Source organism: Scyliorhinus canicula, chromosome 5 (assembly GCF_902713615.1).
Source record: "Scyliorhinus canicula chromosome 5, sScyCan1.1, whole genome shotgun sequence".
NCBI lineage: Eukaryota > Metazoa > Chordata > Chondrichthyes > Carcharhiniformes > Scyliorhinidae > Scyliorhinus > Scyliorhinus canicula.
In genome coordinates, this window is record NC_052150.1 from 32856895 (window position 1) to 32882575 (window position 25681).

A 25681-nucleotide genomic window follows, 5' to 3' on the forward strand; every position below is an offset into this window, starting at 1 on the left:
CCTGGCTGGCGGTCCCCAGTGAGCGGGGTGAAGGGTGAGCTGTGGGGGCAGTGTTAGACAGGCCAGGGCAGTAGGGTGCCTGGCTGGCACCCAGTGAGCGGGGTAAAGAGTGTGGTGTGGGGACAGCATTAGACGGGCAAGGGCAGGAGGGTGCCACCAATGGGCAAAGGAGGCTCCCAAAGGAGGCTCTGCACTCCTTGCCCGACATCAGTCAGTCCAGTAAAAGTTGTTGAGCTTTCCACCAGGTGTAGACCTCCTCCTGTCCATGTGTAATATATTGGCGGAGGCGGGATGAAGGACTTAATTGGCCTTCTTGCACTTCGACCACTCCGTAAAACGGGAAATATATCAGGACATGCGGGAAGGTGGCGTGCAAGCCACGTGCTACATTTGACAAAAAATGCTCACCTCCAAACTGGAGGGGGAGAATTGCAAAAAGTCAACCTATATTCAGCCTCTATTAACTCAGTCACCTCACACTATAATCAGTCAAAAATAAATGGAATGGATTTTTTCTTCTTTCATTTGTTTCAAAAAGGAAGGGTGAATCCACATGTTGAAACTAAGGTGTGAGTTTTGGCTTTGTGGGCACCTCTCTTGCCAATCAGTTAAGCCCCACTTCAGAGATGTGAACACATAATCCAGGTTAGCACACCCAGGGCACCACTCTGTCAGAGGGGTCGCCTTTCAGATGAAATGTTAAACTGGAACCTCCTCTTTTGGCCTCCAGGCGGATGCAAAGCATTATTCTGAAGAGGGGAAGGGGAGGGACTCTTGGTGTCATGGCCAACATCACTTCAGACATAGACACCTGTTCATCATCAGATTGCTGTTTTGTTTATTAATTTACAGGATGTGGGCATTGCATTTGCTGCCCATCACTTAATTGTCCCTGGGAAGTGGGTGATGAGGCACCTTCTTAACACGCTGCAGTTTTTGAGGTGCAGGTACTGCAACCACCACCAAGCCCCCCCCCCCCCCCCCCCCCCGGTACTGTTAAGTAGGGAATTCCAGTATTTTGAATATGTGGCAATACTAGGCGGCAAGGTGGCACAGTGGCTAATTAGCACTGCTGCCTCACAGTGCCAGAGACCTGGGTTCAATTCTGACCTTGGGTGACTGTGTGGCGTTTTCATATTCGCCCTGTGACTGCGTGGGTTTCCTCCAGGCACTCCGGTTTCCTCCCACAGTCCAAAGATGCACAGCTTAGAGGCGTGGCCATGCTAAATTGTCTTAACCGGTCCACATCAGACACCATTTCCCTGGCCCTACACTCATCCCTAGAGCAAGAACAAGGTCTCCTACATCAGACTCCTATTTATTGACTATAGCTCCGCCTTCAACACCATAATCCCAGCCAAGCTCATATCAAAGCTCCAGAACCTAGGACTTGGCTCTCCACTCTGCAACTGGATCCTCGATTTTATGACCAACAGACCACAATCAGTAAGAATGAACACCAACACCTCCTCCACAATAGTCCTCAATACGGGGGGCCCGCAAGGCTGCGTACTTAGCCCCCTACTCTACTCCCTGTACACACACAACTGCGTGGCAAAACTTGGTTCCAACTCCATCTACAAGTTTGCTGACGATACGACCATAGTGGGCCGGATCTCGAATAACAACGAGTTAGAATACAGGAGGGAGATAGAGAACCTAGTGGGGTGGTGTAGCGGCAACAATCTCTCCCTCAATGCCAGAAAAACTAAAGAGCCGGTCATTGACTTCAGGAATCAAAGTAATGTACACACCCCTGTCAGCATCAACGGGGCCGAGGTGGAGATGGTTAGCAGTTTCAAATTCCTAGGGGTGCACATCTCCAAAAAATCTGTCCTGGTCCACCCGTGTCGACGCTACCACCAAGAAAGCACAACAGCGCTTATACTTCCTCAGGAAACTAAGGAAATTTGGCATGTCCACATTAACCCTTACCAATTTTTACAGATGCACCATAGAAAGAATCCTATCGGGCTGCATCACAGTCTGGTATGGCAACTGCTCGGCCCAGGACCGCAAGAAACTTCAGAGAGTCGTGAATACCGCCCAGTCCATCACACAAACCTGCCTCCCATCCATTGACTCCATCTACACCTCAAAGATCTCTCCCACCCGGCTTACTCACTCTTCCAACTTCTTACATCGGGCAGGAGAAACAGAAGTCTGAGAACACGCATGAACAGACTCAAAAACAGCTTCTTCCCCACTGTCACCAGACTCCTAAATGACCCTCTTATGGAATGACCTCATTAACATTACACCCTTTGTGCTTCATCCGATGCCAGTGTTTATGTAGTTACATTGTATATGTTGTGCTGCCCTATTATGTATTTTCTTTTATTCCCTTTTCTTCCCATGTACTTAATGATCTGTTGAGCTGCTCACAGAAAAATACTTTTCACTGTACCTCGGTACACGTGACAATAAACAAATCCAATCCAATCCAATCCTTAGCATGCAAAGATATGCAGGTTACAGGGATAGAGCAGGGGTGTGGACCTAGATAGGGTGCTCTTTCAGAGAATCAGTGCAGACTCAACGGGCCGAATGGCCTCCTTCTATACTGTAGGGATTCTGTGGTTTTCTATGGTTAAAGGCAGCTTGCTGCAGGCAATTGACTGCTATGGTTTGTACATTACAACATTGCTACTCTTCAAAATTATTAAATACTTTGGGATGTCGTTTGGTTGTGAAAGAGGCTGTATAATTGCAAGTTCCTTCATTTCTTTCCTGTAACAAAAAATATATATTTTACTCCCCCTTTTCCTCCCCGGCAAAATTTTATTTGAAGTTAGCTTTGCTTTATGAATTACCTAAAGTAATTCCTATACAAAATAATGGAAATTTCATAGAATTAACAGTGCAGAAGGAGGCCATTCGGCCCGTCAAGTCTGCACCAGCTCTATGAAAGAGCACCCGACCCAAACCTCCACCCTATCCCCATAACCCAACTCAACACTAAGGGCAATTTTGGACACTAAGGGCAATCCACCTGACTTGCAAATCTTTGGACTGTGGGAGGAAACCGGAGCACCCAGAGGAAACTCACACACACATGGGGAGAACGTGCAGACAGTGAACCAAGCCAGGAATTGAACCTGGGACCCTGGAGCTGTGAAGCAATTGTGCTAACCACCATGCTACCATTCTGCCCATTCTAATCAAGTTAAAATAAAGGATACTTCTGCCATGATCAAGAACACACTGTCTCCACAGAATAACACGTGAAATCAGAGAAGGGCTCAATAATCTTTTCGAAGTCATAAAGACAACAAGTCTGGGAGAGAAATTAAACTGCGATAAAAATCACTCCACTGACTAAGAATACTGCCAATTACTTCAGTCAGCCCCAGGTGACCTTTTACCTGTATGAAGGAACACCTGCAAATGATTGTTGATAGAACCAAGACATCGAGTGTTGAAACAAGCTAGGGTAATCAGAGGGGATGTTTCCACACCCCATTGTTAGCAACATCAATCCCAATCACATTTGTCAGACTCAACATCTTAAACTGCGAAGCAGACGGTGTTAACTTTTCGCCCACATGCTAACAGAGGGAAGGTTGTACCAACTGACCTCAGGCACCCAGTAGCATTCCGCAAGACCATTGATGTGTGGAGCTGAATTTTCCGATCTTCCTGGTGAGGTGAAATATCCCACCCAGAGTGTGGGATAATGATTGCGTTGGTAAGCACTACAAGTGCATCCTGGATAATTGGCATCTTCAGTGCATCACATGACGACAAGTTCCACAAGACACCTTTGAAAAAAAAGATGGCAAATATTAATATGTTGTTCAAAGGAGAAGGGGAACGGGAATGGATTGTAGAACATAATGCCAAAATCCCCATTGCACCTCTGATGCTATTTTTACACTGCAGAGAATGTTAGGAGATGTGTGTAGAAAAGGATTTGCATTATATTACAGACGGACGGGTGGGTGTAATTTAAACAGAACCAATTTCCCCTCTTACCACCTCTCCATAAACAGAAACATGTTTCAATTTTTCTTAACCTTGTTAAAGGCATTACCATATTTCCCAACCCTTCAATTTTAGCGAGATCCAATTTTCTATTGATAATCACAAGGCAAAATTGAGTTGGATGAACTCAAAGGGTTAGTTTATTGCATACATTCGAAACATGAAAGGAGTGTCACAATATCACCTGCATGCTCAGACAGTAAAGAGATGGGTAGTGAAAATAAGTATTTCCAGTACTTGGACCACAGGGAAATTAGACATTGAAACTCTGGATATTCCTTCAAGGAGGTTGGTGGTTGAAAACCGGTGCTGTATAATTCACCTTTCCTGTGATATTTACCTCATCTGATGAGATGGGCCTGCAGAGATGAATCTGTTTTATAGGTGATGGTAGGGAATTTCCACCAGAAGCCGGGTGGATGGGGCCAGGTGTTCAACTAGGCAGCCTTCCTTTTCTGTGAGGCTGCTAGTCAGATGGTAAACAGCATTTCCATCAGAAGCAGTGTAGAAGGGGTCATGAGCTCAACCTGGGCAGAGTTCCTTTTGTGTGAAGCTACTAGTCAGATAGTAAGCAGAAGTCAGATTTTTAGTTCAGAAAGGTAATATTACTTGTTCCACAAGCCATGTCACATGACTTTCGTCCCTTCATCATCTTTGACACACAATGCGTATTCACCATCTGAGTTCCAAAGACTGACAAATGTCGCAGCCATTATGAATTCAAAGGAAATTTGCGGGGACTTTGTCCACCTGCTCCTGGCCAGTCTGAATTACTAACTGTAGATGGCCTTTGTATAGCTCTATTTGATATTTGGCTGTCCAGCTCACAGGGCGTGGTTAGTGGTTCCTCAGAAATAACGAGGTGTGAGTTTTCCTAAGAAAGCCAAGTGTCTTATTTTGTTCAGGATTCAGACAGTCACAGGTTCGGCCACTTAAAGCCCTTTGTTCAGTTTTTAACTTTTAGAAATAGTAACAAGTGCATCTGTATATATTTTACAAAAAACTATACGGTCTGAGGTCTTAGTCCCTCACAATTGTTTCAATATTTACAGAAGCTGTACAGTAATGGAAACCTTTACATTTGTTTTTTCTGCAGAAGCACTTGAATGGTCTCACCTACTGCACGATGGCAACGTTTAAGATGAAATGAAATGAAATGAAAATCGCTTATTGTCACAAGTAGGCCTCAAATGAAGTTACTGTGAAAAGCCCCTAGTCGCCACATTCCGGAGATGTATCTTGACCGACACATGAACGGGCGGGGAATAGAGGGATACAGATCATTTGGGCAATGAGTAGTAGGTCTAAATAAGGAATCTGGATTGGTGCAGGCTTGGTGAGCTGAAGGGCCTGTTCCTATGTTGTAATGTTCTTTGTTCTTTGATCATGCTTGAGACTCAGAGAGAAACCATACATGCGACTGTTCCAGACAAGACTGGGGTTAATTTAAATAGCACTAATTTCTCTTCTCATTATCCATCTGTAAACAGAAAGATGGTTTTGATTTGTTTCTCTTATTCTAAGTGGTGGTGTATTCTGAAGCCCTCAGTTTGGTGTGGTCTATTTTTTAATTAATTATGCCACAACAAAAGTGAGATGGGATGAGCTCAAAGGGTTAGTTTATTGTCACACACTCAGAATGTGAAGAGGGTTCACAATGTCCTCCTCACTCTCTTTGCATTCATACAGTAAAAGAGGGATAGAGAAGAGATGTTTTTATAGTGCAGAGATCACAGAGAAATAAATATTGGTTCATATGGGTTTAGAGTCCAGAATCAAAGTCCACTGAGTTATTTCTTCAGGTTGGCAGGCTGTAAACTGATGCTGAATAATTCACTTTTCCGCTGGTGTTGTCTTTGCACGATAAGATAGGCATGCAGGGAAGAATCCATCTTGGAGGCGATGGTGCAGAATTTCCAACAGAGGCTGTGTAGATGGAGGCCAGGTTTCCAACCTGGGCTCGAGTTCCTCGTCTATGAGGCTGACAGTCAGATGATAAAAAAATCCGACTGACACTTTGCAGTTCAGCGAGGCAATAATACTCGTTCGACAAACCAGTGGTCCATGTCACATGACTTGCATTTCATGACACTGTCTTTGACAAAGGATGTATACCTCTTGTCTGAGCCCTGAGATTGTTACATGTCTCAACCATTGAGAATTGAAAGGAAGGTTGCAGGACTCTTTGCCGTAGCAGATGAGCAGACTCCTGTTGGTCAGCCTGCGTTATGAAATGCAGGTGGCCTTTGTACAGCTCTCTTCGAATTTGATCTGTGCAGCCCACTGTGGTAGTCGGTATTAGGGGTATTACGGTACCCATGTTGAGGCTGTAAGACCATTGGTGTGGGAGGTACCTGAGACAGCAAGATCATTGGTGAAGCCTGCCTGCTGGTTCCGCCCAGTAAGGCGGAGTATAAGAGTCTGTGTCTCCCCAGCTGCTGCATTCTGTACCAGCGCCGCTGGGGGAAACATCTAGTCCAATAAAGCCTTCAATTGTCATCCAATCTCGCTTTTGGAGTCATTGATCGAGCATCAATTTATTGGACTAGATTTTAAAGAATGGAGCTCCGAATCAAACCGGAGAGTCTGCAACTCAGCCCCATCGCGGAAAAATCAGCGGCAACTTTCAAACACTGGCTGGCGTGCTTCAACGGGTACCTCAGGACGGCCACGACCGTTTTTTTACGGCCGACAGCGATTCTCAGCTGATGGATGGGCCGAGTTCCCAGCCCTTTACGGCTGTTTTTACGAACGGCAAACACACCTGGTCTGGCCGTTCGTAAAAACGGCCGTAAACTGTCAATTTTTAAAACCATGGCACCGATTGGCACGACAGTACCACGGCTGTGCCAAGGGTGCCATGGGCCCGCGATCGGTGGGCACTGATCGCGGGCAGCGGGCCCGGTGCCCGCGCACTCTTTGTCCTTCCGCCGCCCCGCAGTATCCATTCGCAGGGCGGCTGAGGGGTATCCAATCCGCGCATGCGCGGCTGACGTCATATGACGCGTCAGCCGGCGCTAACTCTGGCAAGCGGGCTTACCGAAATTCGTTAAGCCCGCGATGCCGGAGTTTACGGCGTCGGGATGCTAGCCCCGACCGGGGACCAGAATCGGTTCCTGGTCGGGAAGGGGGGGGCTGGCGTCAAACCCGCCCGGATTTGACGCCAGCCTTACGATTTCTCCCCATATGGGAGAATCGCGCCCCTACACCCTCATTGAGGATGCGGACAACTTCGAGGCCGCGATGGCCCTGTTGAAAGGACATTACATTCCCCAGTAAACCAGGTCTACGCCTGACATCTGCTAGCGACAAGGCGACAAATCACGGGGGAATCGCTGGATGAATTCTACCGTGCGCTTCTGGTACTAGGTAGGAACTGTGACTGCCCTCAAGTTTCAGCCAACGACCACACAGAACTTTTAATCCGGGATGCATTCGTTGCAGGTATGCTGTCCCCCCAAATCCGTCAACAGCTGCTCGAGAAAGAGACACTAGGCCTCAAGGAGACACGGGCCCTTGCTAGCTCCCTGGATGTGGCCTCCCGAAACGCCTGCGCGTACGTCCCCGACCGCGCAGCAGCCCCTTGGGCAGCGTGGAAACGGCAGCGGCTGACCCCGATGCATCCCCCATCCCCCCACAAGCTTGTGCCGCGCGGTTACCAGGCAATCCCGGCGGTCCCCGCTGTTATTTTTGCGGACAGGCCAAGCACCCCGGCAGTGCTCCCCAGCCCGCTCCTCCACCTGCAAAGGGTGCGGCAAAAAGGGCCATTCCGTGGCGGTATGCCAGGCTCGTGCGGTCGCCGCCGTCTCCGGGGGTGAACCGGGGCCGCTACCACAACTCTCTCCATGGGCCACGTGCGGGCAGCGGGCGCCGCCATCTTCATTTTTCCGAGCCACGTGTTGGCCCCGGGCGCCGCCATCTTGTTCCCCAGGGACCACGTGTGATGCGTGGGCGCCGCCATCTTGGCTGGAGTCTCAGGACCCCGATTTGGATGACCACACACTGCCCGAAGAAAATCTTCAACTTTTACCATGACCCGCCTCGCTGACCCTGGACCAGTCTCGGTCCCGACCGCTCTCGACCGCGACGACGACCGTGCTCATCAACAGACACAAAACATCCTGCCTGATCGGCTCCGGGAGCACAGAGACCTTAATGCACCCCAACACAGTAAGGCGTTGTTCTCTTCCCATACACCCAGTTAACCAAAGAATCTCCCTGGCCTCTGGGTCTCACTCTATAGAGATCAAGGGGTTCTGCGTAGCTAACCTCACGGTTCAGGGAAGGGCATTTAAAAATTTACAACTCTATGTCCTTCCTCACCTCTGCGCTGCCACGCTCCTAGAGTTAGACTTCCAATGCAACCTCCAGAGCTTAACCTTTAAATTTGGCAGCCCTATACCCCCCTCACTGTCTGCAGCCTCGTGACCCTCAAGGTCGACCCACCTTCCCTTTTTGCGAACCTCACCCCAGATTGCAAACCCGTCGCCACCAGGAGCAGACGGTACAGTGCCCAGGACCAGACCTTCATTAGGTTGCAAGTCCAGCGGCTACTGAAAGAAGGTATTATCGAGGCTAGCAACAGCCCCTTGAGAGCTCAAGTAGTGGTTGTAAAGACCGGGGAGAAGCACAGGATTGTCATCGATTATAGTCAGACTATCAACAGGTATACGCAGCTCGACGCGTACCCTCTCTCCCGCATATCTGATTTGGTCAACCAGATTGCACAATACAAGGTCTTTTCCACGGTGGATCTCAAGTCCGCCTACCACCAGCTCCCCATCTGCCCTAGCGACCGCAAATACACTGCATTTGAAGCAAATGGGTGGCTCTGCCACTTCCTAAGGGTTCCCTTCGGTGTCACAAATGGAGTCTCGGTCTTCCAACGGGAGATGGACCAAATGGTTGACCGGTACGGTTTGCGGGCCACGTTTCCGTACCTCGACAATGTCACCATCTGCGGCCACGACCAGCAGGACCACGACACCAACCTCCGTAAATTCCTCAAAACCCCAAAAATCCTTAATCTCACGTACAACAAGGACAAATGCGTGTTCAGCACCGACCGTCTAGCCATCCTCGGCTACGTAGTGAATGATGGAGTTATAGGCCCAGATCCCAAACGCATGCGTCCCCTCATGGAGTTTCCCCTCCCCCACTGCTCCAAGGCCCTGAAAGGCTACCCAGGATGTTTTTCATATTACACCCAGTGGGTCCCCAATTATGCGGATAAGGCCCGCCTACTAATCCAATCCACGGTTTTTCCCCTGTTGGCAGAGGCCCGCCAGGCCTTCAGCCGCATAAAAGCAGACATCGCAAAGGCCACGATGCACGCTATCGATGAATCCCTTCCATTGCAAGTCGAGAGAGACGCGTCCGACGTAGCTCTGGCGGCCACCCTCAACCAAGCGGGCAGGCCCGTGACCTTCTTTTCACGCACCCTCCATGCTTCAGAAATCCGTCATTCCTCCGTTGAAAAGGAGGCCCAGGCCATAGTAGAAGCTGTGTGACAGGAGGCATTACCTGGCTGGCAGGAGATTCATGCTCCTCACTGACCAACGGTCGGTTGCTTTCATGTTCAATAATGCACAGCGGGGCAAGATAAAGAACGATAAGATCTTACAGTGGAGGACCGAGTTCTCCACCTACAACTATGAGATCTTGTATCGTCCCGGGGAGCTAAACCAGCTTCCTGATGCCCTATCCCGCGGCACACGTACTAACGTACAAGTGGACCGACTCCGGGCCCTCCATGAGGACATCTGCCACCCGGAGGTCACTCGATTCAAGACCCGCAACCTGCCCTACTCCATCGAGGAGGTCAGGACCGACACCAGGAACTGCCAAATCTGCGCAGAGTGCAAGCCGCACTTCTACAGGCCAGAGAAAGAGCACCTGGTAAAGGCTTCCCGTCCCTTTGAACACCACAGTATGGACTTCAAAGGACCCCTCCCATCCACCGACCGCAACACGTACTTCCTGAACCTGATTGATGAGTACTCCCGGTTCCCATTCTCCATCCCCTGCCCCGACATGACTGCAGCCACCGTCATAAAAGCCCTCCACAGTATCTTTACACTGTTCGGTTTCCCCGTCTACATACACAGCGATAGGGGATCCTCTTTCATGAGCTGCGAACTGCGTCAATTCCTGCTCATCAAGGGCATTGCCTCGAGCAGGACGACCAGTTATAACCCCCGGGGGAATGGACAGGTAGAGAGGGAGAACGGAACGGTCTGGAAGACCGTCCTACTGGCCCTGCGGTCCAGAAATCTCCCAGTCTCCCGCTGGCAGGAGGTCCTTCCCGATGCTCTCCACTCCATCCGATCACTATGTGTACCACGACAAACGAAACACCTCATGAACGTCTCCGTGTCTTCCCTAGGAAGTCCTCCTCTGGGACCTGGCTCCCAACCTGGCTGGCAGCTCCTGGACCCATCCTGCTCCGCAAACACGTGCGGGCGCACAAGTCGGACCCATTGGTCGAGAAGGCCCACCTCCTTCACGCTAACCCTCAGTACGCCTCTGTGGCGTACCCCCACGGCCGACAGGATACGGTCTCCCCACGGGACCTGGCGCCCGCTGGATCCCCACACACTCCCCTTCCACCTACCCCACCCTCCCTCCCACCCGCGCACCCCACGCCCACCCCCTTCCCAGGTGGATCAGTTCTCCCACTGGTCCCATCTAGGGGTGATGAAGCTACCAAAGAAACCAAAGTCACGCTCCCGGAGTCACGGATGCCCGAGCCGGCGCCTGCATCACCGCCGAAACTGCGACGTTTACAGGGGACAACCAGGGCCCCTGATCGACTAATTGCTTCATTTTGATATGTACATGTAAATAAATACTGTAAATAGTTGTGGCATGTAACAAGGCAAAACACTGTACCACCGACAGGTACCACCATAATCTCAACCTCTATCACTGTATAACTTGAAACCACCACCCCCGTCGGACCTTTATTTAACCGGGGGTGAATGTGGTAGTCGGTATTAGGGGTATTATGGTACCAAGGTTGAGGCTGTAAGACCATTGGTGTGGGAGGTACCTGAGACAGCAAGATCATTGGTGAAGCCTGCCTGCTGGTTCCGCCCAGTAAGGTGGAGTATAAGAGTCTGTGTCTCCCCAGCTGCTACATTCTGTACCTGCGCTGCTGGGGGAAACATCTCGTCCAATAAAGCCTTCAATTGTCGTCCAATCTCGCTTCTGGAGTCATTGATCGAGCATCACCCACATGGGGCCATGAGTGGCCATTCAAGGATAACGATGCTCGAGTTTTCCGGATACTGCCAGGTAGTTTCTTCAGATGGGTTTCACAGATCGCTATAGATTCTGTCATTTTAGGTCATTGTCCAGTTTGAATTTCTTTAGAGATAGCAGTGAGCACAGAAACATAGAAAATAGGAGCAGAAAAATGCCATCCGGCCCTTTGAGCCTGATCCACCATTCATTATCATCATGGCTGATCATCCAACTCAATAACCTATTCCCGTGTTTCCTCCATATCCTTTGATTCCTTTCGCACTAAGAGGTATATCTAACTCCTTCTTGAAAACAAAAGTTTTGGCCTTAACTTCTTTCTGTGGTGATGGATTCCACAGGCTCACCAGTCTCTGGGTTAAGAAATTTCTCTTCATCTCAGTCATAGATTCTCACCCATATCTTTAGACTGTGACACCCTGGATCTGGACTCTCCTAACATCAGGAACATCCTTGCTGCATCTACCCTGTCTAGTCCTGATAGAATTTTGTAGGTTTCTATGGGATTCGCCTTTTCATTTTTCTATACTCCAGTGAATGTCACCCTAACCAACTCAATCTCTCCTTATTCATCAGTCCCGCCTTCCCAGGAATCAGTCTGGCAAGTCTTCACTGCATTCCCTCTATAGCAAGAACATCCATCCTCAGATAAGGAGACCAACACTGCACACAATTTTCCAGGTGTAGTTTCAACAAGGTCCTGTATAATTGCAGCAAGACATCCATGCTCCTGTACTCGAATCTTCTCGCCTGCTGTACCTGCCTGCTGCACCTGCATGCCTACCTTTAAGGCCACACAGTTCTCATTGCACATTCCCCTCTCTCAAACTACAGCCATTCAGCTGAGTGAATCATCTCATATTTATCTGCATTGTACCACATTTGCCATGCATTTGCTCAGTCACTCAACTTGTCCAAATCTGACACTGAAGAATCTCTGCATCCTCCTCACAGCGCGTCCACCCAGCTTTGTATCATCTGCAAATTTGGAAATACTGGGCGGGATTCTCTGCCGGCGGGATTCTCCGTTTTGCTGGTGCCTGGGGCTTTCACAATGGCGTGGGGCTGCCCCACAATGGGAAACCCCATTGACCGGCCGGCGTAATGGAGAATCCCGCCGATGGGTCAAGGCAGAAACGTGGTGTGGTGGGGCGGAGAGTCCAGCCCACTATAGCTAGTTCCCTCATCTAAATCATTTATATTGTGAATAGCTGGGATCCTAGCACCGATCTCTACGGTACCTCACTAGATACTGACTGCCATTTGGAAATGACCCATTTATTCAAACTCTTTGTTTCCGGTCTCCCAACCAGTCTTTTATTCATCTTAATACACTAACCCCCAGTCCCATACGCTTTAATTTTACACGCTAATCTCTTATGTGGGACTTTGTCGAAAGCCTTCTGACAGTCAAAATAAACCACATCCACCGACTCCTCCTCATCAACTCTACTAGTTACATCCTCAAAGAACTCCAGTAGATTTGTCAAGCATGGTTTCCCTTTTGTAAATCCATACTGACTCCATCCGATCCTGCCCATGTTTCCCAAGTGCTCTCCTATTAAATCCTTTATAATGGACTCTGCAATTTTTCCCACTACCAACGTCAGGTTAACTGAACTATAATTTCCTGTTTACTCTCTGCCTCCCTTTTTAAATATTGGGGTAACATTATCTACCCTCCAATTTATAGGAACTGCTCCAGAATCTATAGAATTGTGGAGGGTGACAACCAATGCATCCACTATTTCTGGGGGCACTACCTTAAGTACTCTGGGATGTAGATCAGCGGGCATTTGGGATTTATTGGCTTTCGATCCCATCAATTTCCCCAGTACCATTTTCCTACTAATACTGATTTCCTTCAGCTCTTCCCTCACTAAACCCTGTCCCCCCCCCCCACCATTTCTGGTATCTTATTTGTATCCTCTTTTGTAAAAACGGAACCAAAGTATGTATTTAGTTGGTCAGCCATTTCTTTGTTCCCCATTATAAATGACTCTGTATCTGACTGTAAGAGACCTACATTTGTCTTCACCAATCTTTTTTTCTTTTCATACCCATAGGAACTTTTAGTCAGTTTTTATGTTCCCCGCAAACAAACTATTATACTTTATTTTCCCCTTCTTAATCAATCCCTTGGTCATCCTTTGCTGAATTTTAAACTGCTCCCAATCCTCAGGTCTGTTGTTTTTCCTGGCCAATTTGTATGCCACTTCTTTGGAATTAATATTACCTCTAATTTCCCTTGTAAGCTATGGTTTGGCCACCATCCCCATTTTATTCTTGTGCCAGACAGGAATGAACAATTGTTGCAGTTCACCCATGTGCTCTTTGAATGTTTGCTACAGTATTGCCTATCCACCATTATCCCTTTAAATAACGTTCTCCAATCCATCATAGCCAACTCACACCTCATATCATCGTAATTTACTTTATTTAGATTCAGGACCTTAGTCTCAGAACCAATGACGACACTCTCCGTCTTGATGGAGAATTATGTATTGTGGGTGCTCATCCTTCAGGATCCTTGCACAAATAGATTGACAATGATTCCTTTCTTATTACACAATATCCAGTTTAGGATGGCCTGTTCTCTAGTTGGTTGCTCAACATATTGTTCCTGGAAACCATCCTGGATTACTCCAGGAATTGCTCCTCTACGGTATTGTTACTATTTTGATTATCCAATTCAAATGCAGATTAATGTCACCCATAATTACAGGTGTTCCTCTGTTGCATGCATCTCTAATTTCCTGTTTAATACCATTCACAACACCACCACTACATTTGGCGGTCTATATAAAACCAGCAGTAACGTTTTTTTGCCCCTTGGTGTTGCTCAGCTTTACCCATACAGTTTCCACATTGTCAGAGTTAATATCCTTCCTCACTATTAGTTAATTTCCTTTAACCAGCACTGTAACACCACCGCTTATTCATTGTAGTCTGTCCTTCCCATCCCTGGTCACCCTGCAGCCTTGTCTCCATAATTCGACTATATCATACTCAACCACATCTATTTGCAAGTTATGAGGATTAAGGCACAAAGCCTTAGGCCGTGTCCTCTTAACATTCCTTGTACCGTTCCCATTATTTTTAACTGTTTAATCATGGCCTTTGATTTCTCTGCCTATCTCTCCTCTTTTTTTCTTTTGTTCTTGTCCTTGTATCCCCATCCTCTGGCTGCTTGCATAGGTTCCCATCCACCTGTTATTTCAGTTTAAACCCCTCCGAAACACTTCAGCAAATACTCAAAAACATCTGTCCTGGTCCTGCTAGGTGCAAGCAGTCCAGTTTGTACTGGTCCCACCTTCCCCCTGTAGACATCTCAGATGGCCACCTGCAAAGGACCATGGGAATTATGGCCAACCCAGGACTCAGACAGACTCAGAGCTCGTGTGTGTATTTGCAACCCAGATAGCTAGACGCGATCGAAAACCCCGCTCGTTTGCATTCTAATAGCCCATTTCCCCAGAACAAAAGAACTGTACTCAGGTAACCGATACAGATACAGACTAATCGGTGCCACTCCCTTTACTCAGGGAGCCCAAACAACCACGGTGATTGACCACTATGGACACGCCCAGCCATTAAGGCACCCACCCCTTTATTGGCCAAAATCAAAGGCAGTGATCGAAGCCTGTCGAATTATTGAGTCCAAGTTAAGGACCGCCCCAAAGAGCACAAAATCCCAGAGGGATAAGAAGAGACACAGCCATGTGCTCGGTCTCTCTTGGATCCGGCCTATGCCAACCCAAGTGCAGCATAACGACCAGACAGACAAGTTTGAGACCAACGATCGCTACCAGACGGATGAGCCCAGCAGAAACAGAGCCACTTCTTCCACCCAGTCACGCAAGATCCGGACAAAGGTGTTGTCCATCTGCATAGAGCCGGTTGCCCTGAAGGTAAGTATAGGTTATTGTAGTTGTTAGGTGTAGTTTAACTTGTAGTGTTTTGTGTTGCATGTCGAAGTAATCCTTGTGTGTAAATAAACCATCTTTAAATTTGAACTGATTAACTGGTTGTGTGGTCCTTTGATCAATATCCGGTAAAGCCTTGTGGTGGTATCATTTGATACCTGGCAACTCTAAAGAGCATCATTATTAATTGGCAACATTACTCCGGTGTTTATTGGCAACATTATTGGTGACGCTCTTGGGATAGTATTCCATTAAAAAGAGCAACACCCTGAACCGGGCTTAATGTCCAAGGAATCTGAAACCCTTCTCCTCACACTATCTCCTCAGTCGCGTATTAACCTGCTGTGTCCTGGTATTTCTGCTCTGACTAGCATGTGGCACTGAGAGTAATCCTGAGATCACTACCTTTGAGGTCCTACTTATCAACTTGCTTTCTAAGTCCCTATATTCTGCTTTTAGGACCTTATCCCTTTTTTAATCTATGTTGTTTTTACCAATGTATGCTACGCCCACTGGCTGTTCACCCTCGCCCTCAGAATGTCCTGTGGCCACTCTGAGACATCCTAGTCCCAGGGAGGCAACATACCATCCTGGAGTCTCATTTGCAGCCACAGAAACACCTATCCATTCCCCTTACAATTGAATCCCCTGTAACTATTGCATTCCCAAACTTCTCCCCTGTGCAGCAAAGTCAATCGTGGAGTAACAAAGTTGGCTGCTGCTGCTTTCCCCAGAGAGGCCATTCCCCCCCAACAGTAACCAAATTGGTATGTCTATTTCACTGGGGAATGGCCACAGAAGATTCCTGCACTGCTTGCCTAGTTCTCTTGCTCGGCCTGGTGGTCACTCGTTCCCTTTCTACCTGTGAGGTCTTAGCCTGCGGTGTGACCACCTTTATATATGTGCTATCCACGATACTCCTCGCCTCGCGGATCCTCCACAATGTCCCCAGCTGCTGCTGCTCCAACTTCCATGTAATATGTAGAACATATCTCTCCATATTTTATTAAGGAAGCTATCAGGTTATCTCTAAATCCCTCAGACTACCTTAAATGGAGAGAATTTTTCTTTGAAATTCAGCAAGTTGCTATGATTTGCAATTCACCATCCTTGTGGCAGCAGGGTCAATAATAACTTTCAAAACGGAATTGGATAAATATATGAAAAGAGAAAGCATCACAGTGCAATGGGTAAAGAGCAGGAGCATGAGATTAATGGATAGCTCTTTCAAAATCTGGCGCAGGCAATTTGGCCCTAATGGCATTCTTCTGTGTTGCACAATTCTACAGCTCTTTGTCCAGAGACACTAGTCCGTAGAAATGTGATTGAAAGCAAGAATGGCAACCTTTGGAAGAAAAGATGACACAATTACAAATGTGACAAACGGTGCAATGGAAAATGAAGTCAATTTCACTGTATCAATAACATAAGCTTATCTATTTGTCTATTATTTGTATTTATATTATATGATATACATTCTGTAGCTCAGAGATGTATGGCTGCTTGCTTTATATTTGCAGCATTCATATTTGTAATTTGTAGTCAGGTAATGTATATGAACCAACAAATTGGAACAGTAATTTGAATTTGATCTGGAAAGATTGAGCTGAAAGAACTGTCATCACAAGGGACCTTGTTACGCTTGATTGTAAGTATTTTGCCTGATTTGGTGGATTAAACTTTGAATAAGTGAAACTTGGCTTGTGAGAGCTTTTGCTTACCATCATTGATTTAACTGACATCAACGTAACTAGCTATTCAACAATGTGCATCCAGACAAGCAATAATACAGTGTGCATCATAGAGGCAGATCACAAATCCAATTCCCCATGCAATCTGATAGAGTAAGGACCCAGTACCTGCTACTGATTAATTCTGCAGTTTATGGGTTACAGTTGCACTTTAAGTAAGTCGCCATGGTGGTCAAATCTAACCAAGAAAATTTCATTGAACAATTTGGCCTGAGCATAAGGCAACAGATTCTGCACTGAGTGTGACAATATAATGACTCAAGGGAATAGACAGGATTTTAATCCGGAAGGGAAACAAGGCTTATGGGGATAAGGTGGGAAAGTGGAGTTGAGGATTATCATATCAAATCAGTCATGATCTCATTGAATGGCTGAGCAGACTCAATGGGCCGAAAGACCATTTGTGCTCCTGTGACTTACGGTTATGGCCCTCTGGGATGATTTGATTTGATTTGATTTATTGTCACATGTACCGAAGTACAGTGAAAAGTGTTTTTTGTGGCCAAGGGAACGTACACAGTACGTACATAGTAGACAAAAAAAGAATAATCAATAGAGTACATTGACAAATGGTACAGCGACAAATAGTGACTGGTTACAGTGCGGAACAAGATGCCAAACAAAGCAAACACAGGAGCAAAGCAGCGTGGGGTGTCGTGAATAGTGTTCTTACAGGGAACACAGCTGTCCGAGGGAGCGTCGTTGAGGAGTCTAGTAGCTGTGGGTAAGAAACTGTTCCTATGTCTGGATGTGCGGGTCTTCAAACTTCTGTACCTTCTGCCTGATAAGGGTCTGGAAGAAGGTGATCAGTTCCTTGGTCTTTCCGACATTTAGAGAGAGGTTGTTTTCCGTACACCATGCAACCAAGTGATTTATCTCCCTTCTGTAGTCTGATTTGTCATTGTTTGAGATACGACCCACCACAGTCGTATCGTCCGCAAAATTATAGATTGAGTTGGAGTTAAATCTTGCCACAGAGTCGTGTGTGTATAGAGAGTACAGTAGTGGACTGAGCACGCATCCTTGCGGTGCCACGGTGTTGAGGACTATTGTGGAGGAGGTGCTGTTACCTATCCTGACAGATTGCAGTCTGTTGGTGAGGAAGTCAAGGATCCAGCTGCACAGGGAGGGGTCAAGTCCAAGATTGCAGAGTTTGGTTATTAGTCTTGTCGGGATAATGGTATTGAAGGCGGAGCTATAGTCTATGAACAGCAGTCTCACATAGGCGTCCTTGTTGTTGAGGTGTTCGAGTGTTGATTGTAGAGCCAGGGAGATAGCATCTGCTGTGGACTGGCTGCGATGATGGGTGAATGGATCAAGACCGTTTGGGAGGCTGGCGTTGGTCCGTCTCATGACTAGCCGCTCGAAGGATGAGGCGTGTATAATATTAATAATCTTTATTGCCACAAGTAGGCTTACATTAACACTGCAATGAAGTTGCCATAAAAAGCCCCTAGTCGCCACATTCTGTCGCCTGTTAGGGTACATGGAGGAGAGTTCAGAATGTCCAATTCAGCTAACAAGCACATCTTCCGGGTCTTGCGGGGGTAAACTTGAGCACCCGGAGGAAACCCACGCAGACACAGGGAGAACATGCAGATTCCGCACAGACAGTGACCCAAGCCGGGAATCGAACCTGGGACCCTGGCTCTATGAAGCAACAGCGCTAGCCACTATTCTATCGTGCTGCCCATTAAGATGGAAGCTGAAACAGGAGGAGAAAGAAAGGTTCAAGTCAGCCTAGAGATGGTAAGCAAAGGCTTTAATGGCCAGGATTCTCAGGCAATCGGCGGGGTGGGCCATACTGGCACCAAGGAGTGGCGTGAACCACTCCGGCATTGGGCCGCCCGGATGGTGCGGAATCCAGCCGGTGCTGGAGCGGTAGGCACCGTGCCAACAGGCGCCGAAGGGCCTCCGCCGGCCGGCGCGAGTTCGCGCATGCGGCAGTTGTGCCAGCATGTTCTGGCGCATGCGCAGAACCGCTGGCGTATTTCCTGTGCATGCGCAGATGGTTTCTTCTCCGCGCCAGCCATCGCGGAGCTTTACACAGGCCGGCGCAGATAGAAATAGTGCTCCCATGGCACAGGCCCGCCCGCAGACCGTTGGGGCCCGATCATGGGCCAGGCCACCATGGGGGCCACTCCCTCGGGCCGGATCCCCTCGCGCCCCCCCCCCCCCCCCCCCCCCCCGATGTCTCCGCAGGCCGCCCTCAGAGCCAGGTCCTGCTGGTACGGACTTGGTGTAATCTATGCCGGCAGGACTGGCCAAAAACGGGAAGCCGCTCGGCCCATCAGGAAGCGGAGAATTGCCGGGGGGGGGGGGGGGGGGGGGGGGGGGGAGAGACCGCTTCCAATGGCCCCCGACTGGCGCGGCGCGATCCCGACCCCCGGCAAAAAAACCGGCACCGGACAATTTGGCAGCCAGCGTCGGGCGGGATTCACGCACCCGGCCCCCGGTGATTCTCCGACCCGGCGGGGGGACGGAGAATCCCGCCCAATGCTCTTTTGAAAAGGAGCCTTTCATTATTCACACACATCAAGGTAAAAGAATTAGGAGTTGGAGAAGAAAGTAGAAGCCCACGTCATACAGGTGTCAGCTGAGTAAAGACGCAAATGTCAGAGAATAAAAACTGGGATTGTGATGAAAGGAAAATAATAGATTAGAATGGGACGAGTAGCACATTTCCCTTTTCCAAAACTAGCATAGTCTCTGCTGGAATGTTTCGACCTTTAAATTTCCCTGCGGAACTGCAGACTGTGGAGCTGCTGTGTTGCATCCAGCTGCACCCCTTTTACACTCAGTCTGTAGAACACATACAGCATTAACCGTCTGTGGTCTTGACCTTCATTAACATGGATTGCAAAGATATTCCTATCTCTAATTACGCTGCAGGAATTTATTTTACTCAGTGGTATATTCTGAGGAATTATAAGCATGCCAAAGAAATAAGAAAGGAGGTAATAACTGACCAGGTGCTTGTAAGCTGAACAATATTTTAACTTCTGTTGGCTATATCTGAACATGTACACATATCGGGCTGGATTCTCTTTCTCAGTGGCTGCTGTTCACTGGGGTGGGATTCCTCACTGTCGCCACTTGACAAAGGGATTTCCCATTGAAGACACCCCACGCCGCCGGGAAATCCATGGGCGGGAGTTCGCTGCCTATGGGAAAAGTGACTGCCTATGGTCCATTATTTGGACAGACTGTTTCTGCTTTTTAGTTTGAAGTGAACATTGCGCTGACTGTAGGTCAGCTCGTTGCACTGCCACCTTTGAACCAGAAAGGCTGTGAGTTCAAGTCGCACTCTAGACACTTGAGCAACCATCTCAGGCTGGCATTCCAGTACTGTACTGAAGGAGTGCTGCATTTCGTAGGTGCCATCATTTGGATGGATGGTGGGGAGGGTAGTCAGGGTGTCAGTTCTGAAGGAAACCATGAGCATTCCTGTCTCAGCTGAAAACCCTTTCAGGCTGAGCACAACACTTAAGATGCATCACTTGAACAACACATGAACACTTGAAATACTGCAGCACGCCATGCTACAGATCAAGTACTGGTGCAGACACGATGGGCTGAAGGGCCTCTTTTTGTGCAGTATAAATCTATGACACTATGACCATGGGCGGAATTCTCCGCTCCCCACACGGCCTGGGAGAATCGCGGGAGGGGGCCCCGACATTTTTTACGCCCCCCGGCGCCCCCTGCGATTCTGCCCTTTCCCCCCCCCCGCCTCAACTCGGAAAAATCGCCGCTCGCCGTATTTCACGGCGAACGGCGATTCTCCGAGCCCGATGGGCCAAGCGGCCGGCCCTTCACCACACCTGGTCGCTGCATTCGTGAAACGGGCACCAGATACCCGTTTGGGGCATCTAGGGGCCCGTTTGGGATGGAAGCACCACGACTGTGCTCGGGAGGGGACAGGCCCGCGATCGGTGCCCACCGATCATCGGGCCAGCGTCCAAAACGGACGCACTCTTTCCCCTCCGCCGCCCGGCAAGGTCAAGCCGCCACCTCTTGCCGGGCGGCTGAGGAGAAAGACGGCCACCGCGCATACGCGGGTTTGTGCCGTCTGCGCGATGAAGTCATCCGTGCATGCGTGGGTTGGAACTGGCAACCCGCGCATGCGCGGATGACTTCACAAATGCGGCGGACGTGTGTCATTCTCGGCGTGACGTGGTCGCTGCCGAGAAAGAGGAAGGCCCGCTCCTAGCCCCCCAGGTGGGGGTGAATTAGGTGCGGGGAGCGGGCTCCTAGGCCGTTGTGAACCTCGGCCGAGTTCACGACGGCCTTCACGAATTCGGCCCCCTGCGGAGAATTCCGCCCCATGTCTTTGCAAAATGAGCACCTATTTCATCAGAATGTGGAACTTGCTACAATATGGAGTGATTGAAGTGAATAGCATAGAAGCATTTAAAATGAAGCTAGATAAGTACGTGTGGTAGTATGGCTAGAGGTACTACGGTACCTGGGAGTGTAAGCTGCTATTGGTGTAGAAGGCTCACTGCCCATTGGCCCAAGTTTTGTCTTCTCATTGGTCGAGAGGAAGGTAGCTCCACCTACGAGGCGGAGTATAAGAACATGTGTTTCCCAGCAGCCATCGTTCTTTCTGTACTCAAGCTGCTGGGCACACTTCTTGCAGATTAAAGCCTTTGATTCGGACTACTCCTTTGTTTCTGTGTTCATTGACTGCGCATGAGTACACAGGGGAGAAAGGAATAGAAAAATATGATGACAGATAAGATGAAGTAAGATTATAGGAGGTGTGTGTGGAGCATGAATATTCAGTTGATGGAACAGCCTGTTTCTATAATATAAATCCTGTGCAGCGGAGGCCATCTTGGATGGCCGTCTGTTGCTGCCTTTTGCATCTTCTCCTGATCTTCATCCTAAAAGATACCACTTTTAAAAACTACAGATGGAGTGACCATGGATCTCCTGATTTCTACTCCACACACATCCATTATTTTTATCCCCTCCCCCCCTGATTTTGTGTTTTCCAATTGTCAGACTGTCAGGAGTTGCTGGCTGTTCAACCCCACTGAGGCATGCTGAGGGACAAGAGGAGGAAGATCCTCCTGAAAGATGAAGCGCTATCACTCAATCTAACACTTGCAGCCACCAGCTCAGGTACTGGCACAACTTGTATCTTGACGCTAGCTTAGTGTGAGGATTTACATGTGGTGAGTCACCAGGAAACAGTGGCCAAAAGGTGAGGGCAGCTTGTGTGCAACCTGCACAGAAGCTGATGCCAAACACACCAATATTGCTGCAGCGGTTCAGGTCAAGGCCCGATTAGTGAGGACGACATGCAGATGCAGAGGAACATGCACATTGAGATTCTTTGGTCATTGGCAGAAAACCTCAGGTCATTGGCTAGCAGCATGGAGGAGCCTGGCTATGGCCCAGGGTAATGCACAGAGCTTGGTGTCAGTCCTTTCCATCATGGAAATGATATGCATTGGCCTGGCGGCAATGCCAGATAACGGCGAGAAGCTAGGGCCTCTGGAGGAGCACAGAGAATTGGGGGGTCCATGTACAAATGTAATTAAAATCTAGTAGACTAGTTCAAAAAATAATTAGAAAGACTAATGAAATGTTGGCCTTTGTCTCAAGAGAGCTGGAATGGGAAGGGTGTAAGTTATGTTAATGCCGTATAGAGTTCTGGTTAGACTCTACCTGAAGTACTACATTCAGTTTTGAGCACTGCACTACAGGAAAGATATATTGTTCTTGGAGGATTTGCAGCACAGGTTCACCAGAATGATACTTGGGTTAAATATGTTACACTATGAGGACAGAATGCGCAGATCAGGCTTTTATTTCTTCAGTGTAGAACAGGAGTATAGATTGAAAATACAGAACTCTTTTATCTAGAAAGCTAGCTCATTTGAGATTTTTAAAACTAAGATTAATGGATATTTGATCGGCAAAGGTATTAGGGGACACAGAAACAGGGTGGATAGATGGAGTTAAGATACAGATCAGCCATGCTGTATCTGAATGATGGAAAAGCTTGAGGGGCTGACTAATCCTACTGCTGCTCCTACATTCTATATTTCTTTGTTTCTCTCGATAAGCTGATTTAGCACGGGGCTTTGAAAGCAGACCAAGGCAGGCCAGCAGCACGGTTCAATTCCCGTACCAGTCTCCCCGAACAGGCGCCGGAATGTGGCGACTAGGGGCTTTTCACAGTAACTTCATTTGAAGCCTACTTGTGACAATAACAATTTTCATTTCATTCATTTCATTTCATAAGGGTGAGATTGGAAAGATGGGAGCAGGAAGGAGCATCTAATTAAAATTGAACATAATATAGATAACTGGAAGAGTGTATTGGAGGATCTATTGGGTTCAGGAGAGGTGTTCTTGATATATTCATACTTATAGAAAAGTGGCTTTTAAAACTCTACTTGTTATATATTGGCGAATAATATTCAGAGGGTAGAATTTGTAAGGGTCTTTCCTGTTGATTCCCTCAGTTCCTTTTTCTTTTATTTTGTCCTTCATGTTTTTAGTCCATGGATTGTTAATGGAGGCATACCTTTAAGTCGAGGAGAGGAAGCAAGGAACTCAAAGTGTCAAAATAGCACATTGAGTTATAAAGTTTTGTATTTTGGGCAGAAGAACCCAGACCTTATGGCACCCAAGAGATTGGAGGGGTTTGTTTTGATTGGTTGGCTGGTGGACAATGGATTGGCCAGGGACAACATTCTGCCCAGCGACCAACAGCAATTGGTTCCTGTCAGGTGGGGTTTTTCAGAGAGAACCCAGGAGAAGCCACTGGACCCTCAAGGTGGAAGCAGTTCTCTCTCTGCTCTGCTGCGTACTGTCTGAAGGACAGCCTGGAAGAAGACGTTGTTGTGTCTCTCTTTCTCTCTCTCGAATTCTAGTTGCCTGCTATTTCTGGGAGTCTACAGTGAAAACTGTTACAAACTGAACAAAAAGATAACATCAATCTGAAAGCCTGGACTGAAGAAGAACTAACTGGATGGTGTCCATTTGAAATGAAGACTCTTATTCTTTTACTTTCATCATTATTTTATACCCTTTTTTTCGCTCTGTGTTTGTTTGTCTGTGTGTGTGTAAGGGAGGGGGGAATTTAAGGGAGGGTTAGAAATTAGATCGTAGTTAACCAGTTGTAGCTATTGCCTATTTGATTGTAGTTACTGTTAATAATAAAAGGTTAACTGCATTTACATTACAAACCAGGTGACTGTGGTTATTGTGCAGTTGAAGATCTTATTTTAAGATAAAAGTTAATTACAACCATATTGCGACCCTGGGTCCATCGGGGTTGGAATCGCCGTGCACTGGCCCAGGATGTCGTAACAACTTTTAAGGATAGGGAGTGATCGGCAGTGGGCAGGACTGTTGTCCGCCCCTGGAAGGAAGTCGTACCTGTGAGAACTGTCAGCCAATCTAATTGACCACCAGCTCTTCAACCTGGCCAGACATATAGTGCTCTGCCTGGGACTAGGTCCCGGGATCTTTGAAAAAGTAAGTCCCAGGGGTCCTGATGCGGGAGAATAGGAGATGCCCGTATGAGGGTGGGGGTGTCGATCACAGCTTTAGGGGTTAGGCCAGTGGGGGAAGGGTTCCCGGAACTCCAACATTCTGGGGGGGGGGGGGGGGGGGGGGGGGGATGGAGAGAGGGAGGAGGTGTCTTCAGAGTGAGGTAACCCCCCCTCCCTTCCCGCCCAAGATGGGGAAAAGTGTAAATTTATCTTCCCACCCTACCTTCACCCACTCTTGCCAAAAAATTGAAGCTAGGCAGGATAAGGTCCTTATATGGCTATCAACTGGTCCTTAAGGGCCTTAATAGGTAAATGGACAAGTATCCAACCCGAGACCCAGCCCGCCCAAGTGTAAAATTGCATCTGTCTTTGGGAGGGCGAGTTCCTGGGGAAATTCCATACATTCAATCCCTCCACCCGCCTCGCCTCAGAACCTGCCTTGGGGGAGGGTAACATTTCACCCACAGTGATCAAAAATAAAAGCTGCAAAAACAACCCGAAAATAGAACAGACTGAGATTGGTGCATGAGGAAATAAAGACTGGTATACAGCACATTTGACAACCTCTGGACATCTCAAAATGATTACAGCTAATGAAGAACCTTTGCTGTGTAATATAGGAAATGGAGCCGCCCATTTGCACATAGCAAGTCCCACGAACAGCAATGAGGTAAACTACCAGGTCACTTGTTTCTTTCCAGTGATATTGGGTGAGGGTTAAATAACGGTCATGACACCGGGGATGAGCTCTGCCAATGGTAATGGAAAGTAGTGCCCTGGAATCCTCACTGTTACCTGTGAAGGCAAACCTGGTTTACAACTCATTTGAAATACAGCAGCTCCCGCAGAGCAATATTCCCTCAGTGTTGGTCTGGAGCACTGGCTCAGATAATGTGCTCAAGGGTGGGACTCAAACCTACAGCCTTCGAACAGGAGGAGGGAATGCGACTAACTGAGCTTCAGCTTTTACCTAATGCAATAACGTACAGTGTTGATCTCAGGCACATTGAAGTCAGCAAGGAGACTGAGTTAGGGAATATGGGTTTGAAGGTAGTTTCTCCCGGCTTTTCGATGGAAGTGCAATCTGATGTTAAACCAAGTCTTGATTTGCAGATCCGATAGCAAATATTACATTTGAATTCACTATTGAAGGGATGGGTGAAGGGCACTGGCTTTCCAACGTGTGCAGTTGTACTATTGAGATTGCGTGATGACTGAGAGTGCTCCATTTGGATCTGTC

At 48.0% G+C, this 25681-nt stretch overlaps 1 protein-coding gene across 8 annotated transcripts in view; it reads right to left on the reverse strand.

Moving 5' to 3' along the window:
- LOC119965900 (catenin delta-2-like) overlaps positions 1-25681 on the reverse strand; it is a 1408928-nt gene that overhangs the window by 181243 nt on the left and 1202004 nt on the right. For all 8 annotated transcript variants that reach the window (XM_038796885.1, XM_038796882.1, XM_038796883.1 and 5 more), the window contains one exon: positions 3578-3761. In XM_038796885.1, the coding sequence (XP_038652813.1) occupies positions 3578-3761 (184 nt within the window). The remainder of the gene's footprint in view (positions 1-3577; positions 3762-25681) is intronic.